This window comes from Scyliorhinus canicula, chromosome 11, assembly GCF_902713615.1.
Source record: "Scyliorhinus canicula chromosome 11, sScyCan1.1, whole genome shotgun sequence".
Classification (NCBI taxonomy): Eukaryota; Metazoa; Chordata; class Chondrichthyes; order Carcharhiniformes; family Scyliorhinidae; genus Scyliorhinus; species Scyliorhinus canicula.
The window spans coordinates 36,067,540-36,083,480 of record NC_052156.1 but is presented as its reverse complement, the minus strand read 5'-3'; the positions used below and the strand labels follow the sequence as shown (position 1 = coordinate 36,083,480).

Genomic DNA, 15,941 nt, shown 5'->3' with positions numbered 1-15,941 from the left:
GTTCAAGAAGCTTCTCTCCCACAGTGAAGAAAGTCTATGGTCTGATTATCCCAGACTTAAATAAGAAACCTGACATGAGAACATTTCAGATGTGAGCCTGCAGATAGAAAAAGAAAGTACTGTTGTATTAGAAGTGCCAAAGAGTGCTTTGGCTATTTTCCTGAAGTGTAATAATGTCCCAATTATGAAAGGAAAGATATTAGTGTTAAAAACAAGATTGGTTTTCCAATTGCAAGTCCTCACTTAATGGATATCTCACCTCTTTAATTTTATTGTGGCATTTATAGTTCAGTGTCTCAAATCTTAAATGTCCTCATTCGCACAGGTGTTAGTAAAAGAATTGTTTACACCTGTGATATACAGATAAGAAGTGTGAAGCTTTTCTTGTATTTCTTTTATTGGAAAATACCTTCATTGCGTTTCATAATATTGAAAAGCAAGCTTTGCTAACTTTTTGAGGCAAGGCATTGATTCTTCCTTTGTCCAGCATCAGGATTTGGAATTCTTTATACTTAAGATTCATTTAACGAAATAATGCAGCATTATTCTTGGTTGAATTGGGTGGCGTGAGGGTCGTGCACTAATTTCAGCTGCTTCACCAGATATGGTAAAGAGGTGCTATTAATAAGAGTTTATACCTGTCACTGACTAAGTAAGCAACCATGACAAATGATTGTTTGTTTTTCAAAACCTATTTTATGTTGTCCTAAACATGCATAAACCTGTTTGAAAAAGAAATCTCCTTAAATGTCACTATCAAAAGTATTTTTGTCAGTTTAGCCACATGATTTCGAATGATGCTTGCTGGCCTGACTTGGTGCAAAATAAAGATAATTAACATTATTAGTCTTGATACATAGTATGTAATGCTATTCCCTTTTTAATTGGGACACTGTTTCCAACATAGAAAGAAATAAACATTGCTGCATTTTTGTGCTGCTCTTTTGGTATTGTTTATTTACATCTGTACCAGAAAGAAAAAAATTAATTCACATTGTCAACTGTTGCTTTTTGAATAGTGAGTTATCAATTGGGATTGAAAGTGACTTAAAACAGCAGAATCAATTTATTTCTTAATATTTCAATGGACTGAATTAGGTTGCTGTCCATTCTTCCAAACTAATGGTGTTTGTCCACCTAAGTGCTGCTGAGCAACCCAACTTTGTTCAATAGCTTTAACAACTGGCACATTCCATAAAAAAGCTTATTGAAAATATCTGAAACCATTAATAATTCACAACGTTATCTAATCTTTTTGTTGTTTTCTTATTCCTGTATTTAGAATTTGAAAAAAATATTGTGATGTCTGTAAGCTGTTGCCTTATCACATTAGAAACAAACAAACGTTAAATAGCTATCGTTTCTAAATTCCTAACACTCTGTTTGCACATTTAAAAAATTAGGATTAACAAATTTAATATATTTTATAAAGTCTTAAATGGTCAATTTGAATCTTGAAATGACTTATCAAATAAGTTTCCTAAAGCTGATTCCAGTAAACCTGTTTGCAGCATCTTCAAAAATGTTTTACAAAGTACGCAATGAGATACAGGAGATCATAACTGTATCACTGAGAAAATAGTTCAACATATTAATTTATCTTTGGTACCACTTATTCCTGATATAAAAATGACATAAACACTCTTTTTCAAACAGAAACCAAGTAAACACTTACCTGGTCTACTCCCAAAAAAGTATGGTTCGAGGTCTGTTTCGCTTATAACAGTTCCTTTATATTTGGCACAGAGTTCTTCATGGGAGCTCCATTTTTTAAAAAGTAGCTTTTTTGAAAAATGTTCAATATTCATATTAGTTAATGATGAGTACAATATTGAAAAGTGGTTTGATCAGATCTGAATGCTATGATGAGTAAGCACCCTGTTTCAGTCAGGTCACCGAAGAATTGTGGATCATTTATATGGAATTCTGTGTCCATCCAGCTACTGATAAGAAACGCAAATGTCTTGTCGCATTCAGTTCAGTAAATGCTGCTTCGATCCTGAAAATACAAACTGCTTAAAATCAGCAGCTCACATGAATGTCAGTCCGTCGTAGTTGCATCTTCATCCAAGTGCACTTAAACTATTCACAATGCTTTCGTCCAGCCTCCAGTTGTTGGAGAGCAAAGATTTTTTAAAAAACAATTAAAATTGGTTGGAGGGATGCGGTGCAACAAGCGAATGGATGCCTGATTTTGAGAAACATAGTGGCAGCTGAGCTTATCAGTGACAACAGATATGTGAGGCATTTGGGACTTATGGTAGAGTTTACCCTGACATTGTTTCGGGGCCACCCTGTGGGAAGAGTTTGTGGCTAATGGAAATGTGACAAATTGTATGTTGAGTCCTTTATCTTAACATGGTGTTGTATACAGGACAAGATTTGGCCACCTTACACTTCATTGGCTAAAATTGGATATAAATACCCAAGCAAGATTTAGAAACAAACCAGCTTTTGGATAATAGAATTTTAAATTGTTTCAAACAATGTCTTTCTGTGGACCTTTGATTTTTCCAACTAAGGCCTTAAGTTTATCTAACAGGTAGTTACCTAATTGTGAGGATTGCTATAAATGTAAAATAATGCAATTGTACCATCTTCTTTAGTTTAGATGTTTCAGATTTATGAATTAAGGAGCAACTAGAGTAATAAGCTGAAACATGAACTAAATGGTGTGTGCGCTAAAAATACTTAGCATGCAGAAGTTTGTTTACAAATCAGATTGTTATCTTCCTGCAATGCTTCAGTTCTAAGTTTACAAGATGTATGGAATAAGCTCATAAGTAAGAATGCTATTAATCATTTTTATTTGAGCCCTTGGCACCAGATTCACTTGCATCTAGTTCAACACCTTCTTTTCCATCCCCAGTACAGTATTTTATTATTTTGTTGTTAATCATTAAATACTCATGTGTCACTTGTTTTTGATGGTTCGGTCTCCAGATTGTCAGAACAGTACAGAATCCACCATTTTAATAGAGGGAGAGAGAGTTTGGGAAAGCTAGGATAGAAGGGGAGCAGATAATAAAAGACTCCTCAGGGTGAAATGATCAAGAGAGGCAAAACTTGAAAAGGAAATGCTTTCCCCTGTTCTCGGTTTCTGCTCCAGTCTACTGAGTAATATTAACCTGATAGCATGGAATAAAGAGCTACCTGGATCAAAATCATTCACTTTGAAGGGTGTTGTACAACTGACCCAAGATACAGTTGAGAATAGGAGCTTGCTGTGTGTAGAGTTCTGGGTTTGTGAGAATTCCAAAGTGCCCACCCAACAGAAATAGCATCATTTAAAATGCTTGCTCTTTTATGAACCTGCTGAATTCAGAATGTACTTTTATCTTTTTTTCTTCAAAAGTAAAACATTGCAAGCATGTGTGGATTTAATTTATTTTTTGAATGTCATTTTTTGTTCACTTTTCACTGTTATAACCCAGTTATTGAACTTTTTATTAATTGGTTATTTTTTAAATAATGCAAAACACTGGAAGTCATGCAAATGGCTGATTAGTCTACCAATGTTAGCAACTGGCTCTATAATTGTGCTCTGCTAATGAAAACGGTTTAAAATTATATGTTGAAACTTCCACCTATAATTCTGTAATGTGGTATACAATTTAAAATTGTGTCCCTGCAGGCAGCAATGAAACATTTTATTTAAATAAAAAAACAGTTTTAAAAATACTTATGTAAATATATGTAGAGGGTCTGATATTGTGGGGGGTTTTTTACGTGTATTGGATCTCTGTTTAGAATGTTAAAACTATAAATGTCTCAATAAAATATTTTCTTAAAAAAAAACCCATTTTGTGTGGTTGGTCTAAAGCAAACTGAAAGTGACTTCAAAACTAAATGTTTAGACTTGGAGGCAACTGATCTTTAGTATAGTCTAAATGAGGTATTTAGGATTTAATTAAATACATTCTAAAATGGATCTTGTTTACTTTAAAAGAAGGTCATCTTAATTTTTAGGTGAATAATCTATTATTGTCACAATGTAAGCCTACTTAACACTGCAATTAAGTTACTGTGAAAATCCCCTAGTCGCCACACTCCAGCGCCGGTTCACTGTGAACATCCCCCAGTTGCCACAGTCCGGCGCCGGTTCAGGTGCACTGAGGGAGAATTCAGAATGTCCAATTCACCTAACAAGCACATCTTTCGAGACTTGTGGGAGGAAACTAGAGCATCCGGAGGAAACTTAGGCAGACGTGGGAGAACATCCAGACTCCGCACAGACAGTGACCCAAGCGGGAATGGAACCTGGGACCCTGGGGTTGTGAGGCAATAGTACTAACCACTGTGCTACCGTGCCGCCCTAGCACGTGAAAATATTTAAATTCTAATTTTCAAATCCTGCTACATCTAGAAAGCCTGCCAAAGGAACAAATAAACAGTTGTAGGAATGAATGTTTGTGCTAATGAACACTAATCATTTGTCCGTGCTCTTTGATGGTACAAGTAAGGCTAATGGTAACCCTACAGACTGGTTTCCAGAAACAGAATGTTTGTGCTAATGAACACTAATCATTTGTCCGTGCTCTTTGATGGTACAAGTAAGGCTAATAGTAACCCTTCAGGACTGGTTTCCAGAAACAAAATGTGAAACATCAGATATGATAACAGACCAATATAGCTGGTGGCTCTCTTTAAAGTAATCAGTTCAAATATTACCACATTGCCCATTAAGCTGTCATTTATGATTACATATCTTTTATATGTCTGCTTTTTTAGCAACTATGCACTCTGATAAAAGCTTGTTGGGCCATTAAGATTATATACTGAAGGAGTTTGATGGAAAAGGAATAGCTGTTTACCATTAAGTACCAACTGTTGTAATATTTGCTTTACGCTCCTGGATCAGCTAATTTAAGAATATAATTTTTTAAAACACCTAGATAAATGAGTTACTGTCCATAAATTGCTATGAATGGGAGAGATTAAATATAATTTTTGTTTTCCTCTTTTTATGGGCTTGTAATTCCTCCAACTTCCCTGTTTTTAGTTATCTTTCTTCTTCCACATAGCACTATTCAAGGAAGTAGGTGAACAGATGGCTTGCTGCTAGACCTTTGTCACTGCTGCTGGTGCTATAATTACTAGGTATTCTGGAGAAACTGTCATGTTTTCTGGGCTGCAATAAACACTTAATGTAAACCTATATCCCATCAGTTGTGACATTGCATGTTGGTAAACCAAACTGCTGCCCACAAAGCTACTTGTCCAGCAAACCAGAAAATAATAATTAAATTACAAATAGTTGAATGTCATAGAATTTTCATCGGTGGTAGAAATTGAAGTTCTATGAATAACACAAGTTACAACAAACTGTATAGTTGTATGTTGGGAAGTTTGCTTCCTGAACTGTTTGTGTTCTAACTGTTCATATATGTATGGAATAAAATGCATTTTTTTAAAATTGAAAAACACCAGTCACATGTGAAGAAAATGATCGTGGCTTATTTTTTATCTTCCTTTGTTAGTGTCCATTTACAGCATCTGGTTTTATGACAAGAGTGACTGTCAACGAATTGCACAATTGATGTCAAAGTAAGAACTGAAATCGTTGTGCTGTTAAATCAGCCTATTTTATAAGATGCAGTTATAGTGCTTTCAATTTTTTAAGATTGCATTCCAAAATTTCACGTTCACATTTATGTAGGGGCTGGTTTAGCACAGGGCTAAATCGCTGGCTTTGAAAGCAGACCAAGGCAGGCCAGCAGCACGGTTCAATTCCGTTCCAGCCTCCCCCAACAGGTGCCGGAATGTGACGACTAGGGGCTTTTCACAGTAACTTCATTTGAAGCCTACTTGTGACAATAAGCGATTTTCATTTCATTTCGTATTCTGGGGGACATTATTGCTAGTTTTCACATCTGCAATGAGGTTCAAGGAAGTGCAAATTTTAAACTGGTTTGTTAAATTACTGTGTTTTAACCATTTAAACAAAATCTCACATTCGGTTTGTCCCATTTCCTCTCAGTCTGTAAACTATTGTGCTTGTTTTTAATTTTTCCTGCACCCTGACCAGGGAGATAATGAACTGCATTCATTTAAAATCCAAAGAGGCTGGTTTAGCACAGGGCTAAATCGCTGACTTTGAAAGCAGACCAAGGCAAGCCAGCAGCACGGTTCAATTCCCGTACCAGCCTTCCCGAACAGGCGCCGGAATGTGGCGACTAGGGGCTTTTCACAGTAACTTCATTTGAAGCCTACTTGTGACAATAAGCGATTTTCATTTCATTTCATTTTCATAATGTTGCGTCTGGTGATTTACATTCCAGTTGACTTACTGTTGCATTATGAACCTTTTTGTTTTTAATGAAACCCCAATAACATTTAGTCACCAGTATGATGCAATCCCTTCCAAAATAGATGGGTGATCTTGCCTTATCCTGCACTGATTTCTTCCTGCCGAACAATAGTATGGAAACCAGCTGAAGAAATAGGAAACAAAGAAAAGCATTTTTCAGACATAGAGCGTAGAAGTTAGATGAGATTGATTTTAAAGTAAGTTTTAATATATCCTCTGAGATTTAAATGTTGGCTATGATGGCATGACATATTTATTGATGCGGTAGTAGTGTTAGTGCACCTGCTCTTGTGGCAGCTGTTGCCTTGTTCATTTTAAGTTGTATCAATCAGGAAGGTCAGCAATCTGTCTTTGTCTTCTTTTTCTAAGCAGTCCACAATTGAATGACATTTTTTGTATTCCAGTTAATATAGATGTGAAAATGCTCTCAATGATTTTAAGCATTAAAGGTTCCAGTGTATCTCACGGTTTCAGATGCTGAATTAATGGGAATACAGCCATCCTAACCCTCTAACCACCACCATTCCCCAGTATTATTTAATTTGTTGAATTGAAAAACATGAAAGTGACTCAGATTTGGAAGTGAATTAATAGCGTAACTACAGAAAGTAAGTTGCTAACTAGGAAATTTTTGTACAAGATTTGAATATTCAGTACCTTTTTTAAAAAAAATTGTGCACTCTCGCCTGCCCTCACAAAGGTTTACTTGTTACGATAACTGGTATCAATGTTTCCCGCTACTTGAGACTGTAAAAGTTCATGGAGTCATGGTGAAATAAGCTTGTTGATCAATGTTCTGACATTGCTGACATTGATGTAAAGCAGACAATTGTGGACGATCAGACATTCCTAGCTTGGTGGGTCTAACCAAAATGTAATTGTGCAACTTTGAAGTGAGTGAAGTACATTTTATCTCAACTGAAAATACTACATACTGCATCTGTATATAATTGCAATTAATACTTTCTAGAAGTTTGAATTTGAATCTTGCACAGCTATTGCACCAGTCATCCACAAATAAATGCTTCCGTTATGTAAGCAGTAAACTTCAAAAAAAATTCTGATTTCTTAAAAATTCTGACTTTTCTGGGATGAGTTGGTTGAGTCTACCAAAGGGTCAATCTTCATTTCTGGACATCAGTAGTGAGCAGCATTCCAATTTAAAATGGGCTGTTCCATTTTTATAAGGCTGCTCATGTAAAAGCCACAAGGAGAGTGTAGGGGAAATCGTGGCTGGTGATAATGTGGCAGGCCTAGACCAAGAATAAGGTCAAGCAGAGCCTTTGGAAAACAAGAGAAATAGACCAAGACATTTGGCTCCACGAGCCTGTTCTACCGTTCAGTAATATCATGTTGATCTGAGTCTGGCCTTGACTTCACTTTCCTACTTACCCTCCCTCCCATAATCCTTGATTTCCTTGCCAGCGGAAAATCTGTCTCACTCACCTTTAAAATATCCAATGACCCTGCCTCCACTGCTTGCTGGGGAAGAGAATTCCAAAGACTAAAGACATTCAGAGCGAAGACATTTCTCTTCATCTTCTTCGTGAGACCGCTTGTATTGAAATTCTGCAACCTAGTTCTCGAGTCCCCCGTGAGGGATTTCACTCTTTCCCCAGCAGTAAATACGAGGGCAGGTGTAATGACAACAAGCTTCACATCTAGTGCTGGAGTGGAGGGAATGTGACAGTAATTCACAGTCAAAATATAACTGGAGAGCTTTACTTAAGTAGGATGGGGCAAGGCCACAGAAGGATTTAAGATGAGAATCTTGAAAGCAGTTTGCTGGCACACAGGGAGCCATTGGAGTTTGTAACAATGACAGCAATAATTATCAATCAATCCTGTGACCCAGAGTAACACAGGAGAAATCTTGAGCCACATGATTTTGGACCAACTAAAGTTTGTGACGAGTAGATGCCACAACGAGCTGTTTAATGAAATAGCATTCTGTATTACCAAATGGAATAATTTTTTAAAAACATTTTAATCAAGGAAAACATGTTGACGCTGGAGGTGTTAAATGGATTGTGGAAAGTTTTATTTGTAGCTGATGTTTGGAGCCGATTCTCCCCAAATGTCCACAAGTGCACGTTCCAATGGAAGTCACTGGATAGCAATCATCAGGAACAATGCCTCCAATTCTCCAGCTCCTTCACCCTGCTGTCAGTTTAAATGTGGTGCACCAAGCTGAGAGAAACTAAATTAAACATAGACCTCGATTCAACTTTAGGACCATCAGATCAAAACAGATAATCTTTTATGCTGCTTAGATAATTACTTGGTGTAACACTTGTGCTGCTGCTTCCTTAGGGTTGTGCAAATGGAAGCACAGAGAGCCCAGCAGGAATCTCCGGGGAGAACCACTCCAAACAAGCCCAATGGATACGATGAAGAAAATTCTATTGACATCCTAGACATGCTTAGCAAAGCCAAAGAAGAGTATGAACAAGTAAGGATTTGAACTTTTTGGAATAACTCATAAACACTGAATAGTGAATGTTACAGTTTTAATTTCTGAAGGTGAGAGATAACCTCTTGAAGATCTCACATTGTATTATTTAACAAATCAGTGTGTCATTGTCACACCGCTCAACAATAAGTACCAGTAATAAGAATTTGCTTATATTCTGCATGCTGCTTTAAAGATTCATTCCTCCTCTCCAAAGGCTTATTTTTTTATTATTTTGGATTTACCAATGAAACCTATAAGTTGACTTGCAATATTCATCTTTTTGGATGATGAACATTCATATTTGTGTATCCGGATGCCGACTGAGTATTCGATGTAAAAATCAAATGTTTAATCCGATTATAAATGCATTTCATAGAACATTACAGCGCAGTACAGGCCCTTCGGCCCTCGATGTTGCGCTGACCTGTGAAACCACTCTAAAGCCCATCTACACTATTCCCTTATCATCCATACGTTTATCCAATGACCATTTAAATGCCCTTAATGTTGGCGAGTCCACTACTGTTGCAGGCAGGGCATTCCACGCCCGTACTACTCTCTGAGTAAAAAATCTACCTCTGACATCTGCCCTATATCTATCTCCCCTCAATTTAAAGCTGTGTCCCATCCTGCGAGGCATCACCATCCGAGGAAAAAGGCTCGCACTGTCCACTCTATCTAATCCTCTGATCATCTTGTATGCCTCAATTAAGTCACCTCCTAACCTTCTTCTCTGTAACGAAAACAGCCTCAAGTCCCTCAGCCTTTCCTCATAAGATCTTCCCTCCATACCAGGCAACATCCTGGTAAATCTCCTCTGCACCCTTTCCAATGCTTCCACATCCTTCCTATAATGCGGCGACCAGAACTGCACGCAATACTCCAAATGCAGCTGCACCAGAGTTTTGTACAGCTGCAACATGACCTCATGGCTCCGAAACTCAATCCCTCTACCAATAAAAGCTAACACACCGTACCACTACTTAACAACCCTATCAACCTGGGTGGCAACTTTCAGGGATCTATGTACATGGACACCGAGATCTCTCTGCTCATCCACACTACCAAGAATCTTACCATTAGCCCAGTTCTCTGTATTCCTGTTACTCCTTCCAAAATGAATCACCTCACACATTTCTGCATTAAACTCCATTTTCCACCTCTCAGCCCAGCTCTGCAGCTTATCTATGTCCCTCTGTAACCTGCAACATCCTTCCAGACTATCCACAACTCCACCGACTTTAGTGTCATCTGCAAATTTACTCACCCGTCCTTCTACGCCCTCCTCCAGGTCATTTATAAAAATGACAAACAGCAGTGGCCTCCTTGTGGTACACCACTAGTAACTGGACTCCAGTCTGAACATTTCCCTTCAACCACCACCCTCTGTCTTCTTACAGCTAGCCAATTTCTGATCCAAACTGCTAAATCACCCTGAATCCCATGCCTTCGTATTTTCTGCAATAGCCTACCGTGGGGAACCTTATCAAACACTTTACTGAAATCCATATACACCACATCAACTGCTTTACCCTCGTTCACCTGTTTGGTCACCTTCTCAAAGAACTCAATAAGGTTTGTGAGGCACGACCTACCCTTCACAAAACCGTGTTGACTATCCCTAATCAAATTATTCCTTTCTAGATGATTATAAATCCTATCTCTTATAAACCTTTCCAATACTTTGCCCACAACAGAAGTAAGGCTCACTGGTCTATAGTTACCGGGGTAGTCCCCTTCTTAATCAAGGGGACAACATTTGCTATCCTCCAGTCTTCTGGCATTATTCCTGTAAACAATGATGACATAAAGATCAAAGCCAAAGGCTCAGCAATCTCCTCCCTAGCTTCCCAGAGAATCCTAGGATAAATCCCATCCGGCCCAGGGGACTTATCTATTTTCACACTTTCCAGAATTGCTAACACCTCCTCCTTATGAACCTCACGCTCTTCTAGTCTAGTAGCCTGTATCTCAGTATTCTCCTCGACCATATTGCCTTTTTCCTGTGTGAATACTGACGAAAAATATTCATTTAGCACGTCTCCTATCTCCTCGGACTCCATGCGCAACTTCCCACTACTGTCCTTGACTGGCACTACTCTTACCCTAGTCATTCTTTTATTCCTGACATACCTATAGAAAGCTTTAGGGTTATCCTTGACCCTATCTGCCAAAGACGTCTCATGTCCCCTCCTGGCTCTTCGCTCTCTCTTTAGGTCCTTCCTAGCTAACTTGTAACTCTTGAGCGCCCAAACTGAACCTTCACGTCTCATCTTTACATAAGCCTCCTTCTTCCTCTTGACAAGTGATTCAACTACTTTAGTAAACCACGGTTCCCTCGCTCGACCACTTCCTCCCTGCCTGACGGATACATACTTATCAAGGACTCGCAGTAGCTGTTCCTTGAACAAGCTCCACATTTCAATTGTGCCCATCCCCTGTAGTTTCCTTCCCCATCCTATGTATCCTAAGTCTTGCCTCATCGCATCATAATTGCCTTTCCCGCAGCTATAATTCTTGCCCTACGGTATATACCTATCCCATTCCATCGCTAAAGTAAACGTAACTGAATTGTGGTCACTATCACCAAAGTGCTCACCTACCTCCAAATCTCACACCTGTCCTGGTTCATTACCCAGTACCAAATCCAATGTGGCCTCGCCTCATGTTGGCCTATCTACATACTGTGTCAGGAAACCCTCCTGCACACATTGGACAAAAACGGACCCATCTAAAGTACTCGAACTATAGCTTTTCCAGTCAGTATTTGGAAAGTTAAAGTCCCCCATAACAACTACCCTGTTACTTTCGCTCCTATCCAAAATCATCTTTGCAATCCTTTTCTCTACATCCCTGGAACTTTTTGGAGGCCTATAGAAAATTCCCAACAGGGTGACCTCTCCTTTCCTGTTTCTGACCTCAGCTCATACTACCTCAGTAGACGAGTCTTCATCAAACGTCCTTTCTGCCACTGTAATACTGTCCTTGACTAACAATGCCACCCCTCCCCCTCTTTTACCACCTTCCCTGAGCTTACTGAAATCTCTAAATCCCAGAACCTGCAACAACCATTCATGTCCCTGCTCTATCCATGTCTCCGAAATGGCCACAGCATTGAAGTTCCAGGTACCAACCCATGCTGCAAGTTGACCCACCTTATTCCGGATGCTCCTGGCGTTGAAGTAGACACACTTTAAACTACCTTCTTGTCTGCCGGTACACTCCTGCAATCTTGAAACCTTACTCATGACCTCAGTACTCTCATTTCGTTGCAAAAGGGCTGAATATTTCTACTGTGAAAGTTCAACGCAAAGGGATTAAACACTGAAGGAACCCTGCCATGTTGAAATAGTCCTTGGCCACAAGTAGGGTTACATTAACACTGCAATGAAGTTACTGTGAAAATCCCCTCGTCGCCACACTCCGGCACCTGTTCGGGTACAAAGAGGGAGAATTCAGAATGTCAAAATTACCTAACAGCACATCTTTCGGGACTTGTGGGAGGAAACCGGAGCATCCGGAGGAAACCCATGCAGACACAGGGAGAACATGCAGTCTCCGCATAGACAAGCTGGGAATCGAATTCACATACATTTGAAAAATCCTTTCCTGAAAGATAAACCCAAAGGGATGGCAATGATAAAGTACTCCTGTAAATTGCAAACTATTTAAAATTGATTTGAAAATATTTTCTTGATGAAAGATTTTATCCAGCTGCAAACCTGTTTGTGCTCATCTGGAGAACCTGGAATCTGTTCAGATATGATGCAACCATCGACGTAAAAACAAATATATTCAACTAAGAACAACAGTAATGGCTGCGGGATCCCAAACTGCATGAGAATACTAATGTGCCATAGAATCATAGAATGATACACACAGAAGAGCACCATTCAGTCAAAGAACAAAGAAAAGCAGCACCGGAACAGGCCCTTTGGCCCGCTAAACCTGAGCCGACCATGCTGCCTGTCTAAACTAAAATCTTCTACACTTCCGGGTCCGTATCCCTCTAATCCCATCCTATTCATGTATTTGTCAAGTTGCCCCTTAAACGTCACTTCCGTCCCTGCTTCCACCACCTCCTCCGGCAGCGAGTTCTAGGCACCCACTACCCTTTGTGTAAAAAAAACTTGCCTCGTACCCCTCCTTTAAACCTCTCACCTTAAACTTATGTCCCCGAGTAATTGCCCCTCTCCCCTATGAAAAAGTCTCTGACTATCCATTCTGTCTATGCCCCTCATAATTTTGTAGACCTCTGTCAGGTCGCCCCTCAACCTCCTTCGTTCCAGTGAGAACACACCGAGTTTATTCAACCTCTCCTCATAGCTAATGCCCTCCATTCCAGGCTGCGTCCTGGTAAATCTCTTCTGTACCCTCTCTAAAGCCTCCACATCCTTCTGGTAGTGTGGCAACCAGAGTTGAACATTATACTCCCAAGTGTGGCCTAACTAAGGTTCTATACAGCTGCAACATGACTTGCCAATTTTTATACTCAATGCCCCACCAATGAAGGCAAGCACGCCGTATGCCTTCTTGACTACCTTCTCCACCTGTGTTGCCCCTTTCAGTGACCTGTGGACCTGTACACCTCGATCTCTCTGACTGTCGATACTCTTGAGGGTTCTACCATTCACTGTATATTCTCTACCTGTATTAGACCTTCCAAAATGCATTACCTCACATTTGTTCGGATTAAACTCCATCTGCCATCTCTCCGCCCAAGTCTCCAAACAATCTAAATCCTGCTGTATCCTCTGACTGTCCTCATCGCTATCCGCAATTCCACCAAACTTTGTGTCGTCCGCAAACTTACTAATCAAACCAGTTGCATTTTCCTCAAGATCATTTATATATACTACGAACAGCAAAAGTCCCAGCACTGAACCCTGCGGAACACCACTCTTAACAGCCCTACAATCAGAAAAGCACCCTTCCATTCCTACTCTCTGCCTTCTATGACCTAGCCGGTTTTGTATCCATCTTGCCAGCTCACCCCTGATCCCGTGTGACTTCACCTTTTGTACCAGTCTGCAATGAGGGACCTTGTCGAAGGCCTTACTGAAGCCCATATAGACAACATCCACTACCCTACCCGCATCAATCATCTTTGTGACCTCTTCGAAAAACTCTTATCAAGTTAGTGAGACACGACCTCCCCTTCACAAAACTGTGCTGCCTCTCGCTAATACGTCCACTTGCTTCCAAATGGGAGTAGTTCCTGTCTCAAAGAATTCTCTCCAATAATTTCCCTAACACCTGACGTAAGGCTCACCGGCCTGTAGTACCCTGGATTATCCTTTCTACTCTTCTTAAACAAAGGAACAACATTGGCTATTCTCCAGTCCTCCGGGACATCACCTCAAGACAGCGAGGACCCAAAGATTTCTGTCAAGGCCTCAGCAATTTCCTCTATTGCCTCCTTCAGTATTCTGATCCCATCAGGCCCTGGGGACTTATCCACCGTAATATTTTTCAAGAAGCACAACACCTCGTCTTTTTGGATCTCGATGTGACCCAGGCTATCTACACGCCCTTCTCCAGACTCAACATCCACCAATTCCTTCTCTTTGGTGCATACTGATGCAAAATATTCATTTAGTACCTTGCCCATTTCCTCTGGCTCCACACATAGATTTCCTTGCCTATCCTTCAGTGGGCCAACCCTTTCCCTGACTACCCTCTTGCTTTTTCTGTACGTGTAAAAAGCCTTGGGATTTTCCTTAACCCTATTTGCCAATGACTTTTTGTGACCCCTTTTAGCCCTCCTGATTCCTTGCTACTTCCTACTTTCCTTGTATTCCACATAGGCTTCATCTGTTCCCAACCTTCTAGCCCTGACAAATGTCTCTTTCTTTTTGACGAGGCCTACAATATCTCTCGTTATCCAAATTTCCCGAAATTTGCCATACTTATCCTTCTTCCTCACAGGAACATGCTGGTCCTGAATTCCTTTCAACTGACATTTGAAAGCCTCAAACATCCGCCCCCAATCTAGGTTCTTCAGTTCCCGCTTAATATTGTAATAATTAGCCTTCCCCCAATTTAGCACATTCACCCGAGGACCACTCTTATCCTTGTCCACCAGCACTTTAAAACTTATTGAATTGTGGTCACTGTTCCTGAAATGCTCCCCTACTGAAACTTCTACCACTTGGCCAGGCTCATTCCCCAATATCAGGTCCAGTACAGCCCCTTCCCTAGTTGGACTATCTACATATTGTTTTTTTTTTTTATAAATGTTTTTATTCAGTTTTCATATTTTATATTGAACAAATTACAAATTGTTAGGAGAAAGAAAAAAGAAAAAAAACAAACACGCAAAAATTAACATACATATTTACAGGTAAGCATCTTCGTAGTAGTAACTGCCCCCCCCCCCCCCCCTCAACATGTTTATTTAGTTTGGTTTTGGGCCTTAGCTAGCCATCGAACCCCCGTAACGAACCTGTAGCCCCCCCCCCTCCCGCTACCTTCCCCCGACTATTCTTCCTCTTGTACATTGGCCACAAATAGGTCCCGGAACAGTTGCATGAATGGCTCCCACGTTCTGTGGAAGCCGTCGTCCGACCCTCGGATGGCAAATTTGATTTTCTCCATTTGGAGAGATTCCGAGAGGTCGGACAGCCAGTCCGCAGCTCTGGGCGGTGCTGCTGACCGCCAGCCAAACAGGATTCTACGGCGGGCGATCAGGGAGGCAAAGGCAAGGGCGTCTGCCCTCCTCCCCAGGAATAGATCTGGCTGTTCTGAAACCCCGAAGACCGCCACTATCGGGCATGGCTCCACCCTCACTCCCACCACTTTGGACATTACCTCGAAGAAGGCTGTCCAGTACTCCACGAGTCTGGGGCAAGACCAGAACTGTGGGCGTGGTTGGCCGGGCCTCTTTGGCACCGTTCACATCTGTCTTCCACCTCCGGGAAGAACCTACTCATACGGGTTCTTGTTAAGTGGGCTCTATGTACCACTTTTAGTTGCGTCAGGCTGAGCCTTGCGCACGTGGAGGTGGAGTTGACCCTATGCAGTGCTTCGCTCCAGAGTCCCCACCCGATCTCCATCCCCAGGTCGTCCTCCCATTTCCTCATTGTTGCGTCCAGTACGGTGTCGTCCCTATCTACCAGTCGGTCATACATGTCACTACAGTTCCCTTTCTCTAGGATACTTGCGTCCAGTAGGTCT

At 40.6% G+C, this 15,941-nt stretch overlaps 1 protein-coding gene across 1 annotated transcript in view; it reads left to right on the top strand.

The window, feature by feature from the left end:
- The window catches only part of dcp1a (decapping mRNA 1A), a 117,034-nt gene that overhangs the window by 56,441 nt on the left and 44,652 nt on the right, over positions 1-15,941 (top strand). Inside the window, 2 exon segments of the mRNA XM_038812767.1 lie at positions 5,481-5,547; positions 8,624-8,762. Of these exon segments, the coding sequence (XP_038668695.1) occupies positions 5,481-5,547; positions 8,624-8,762 (206 nt within the window).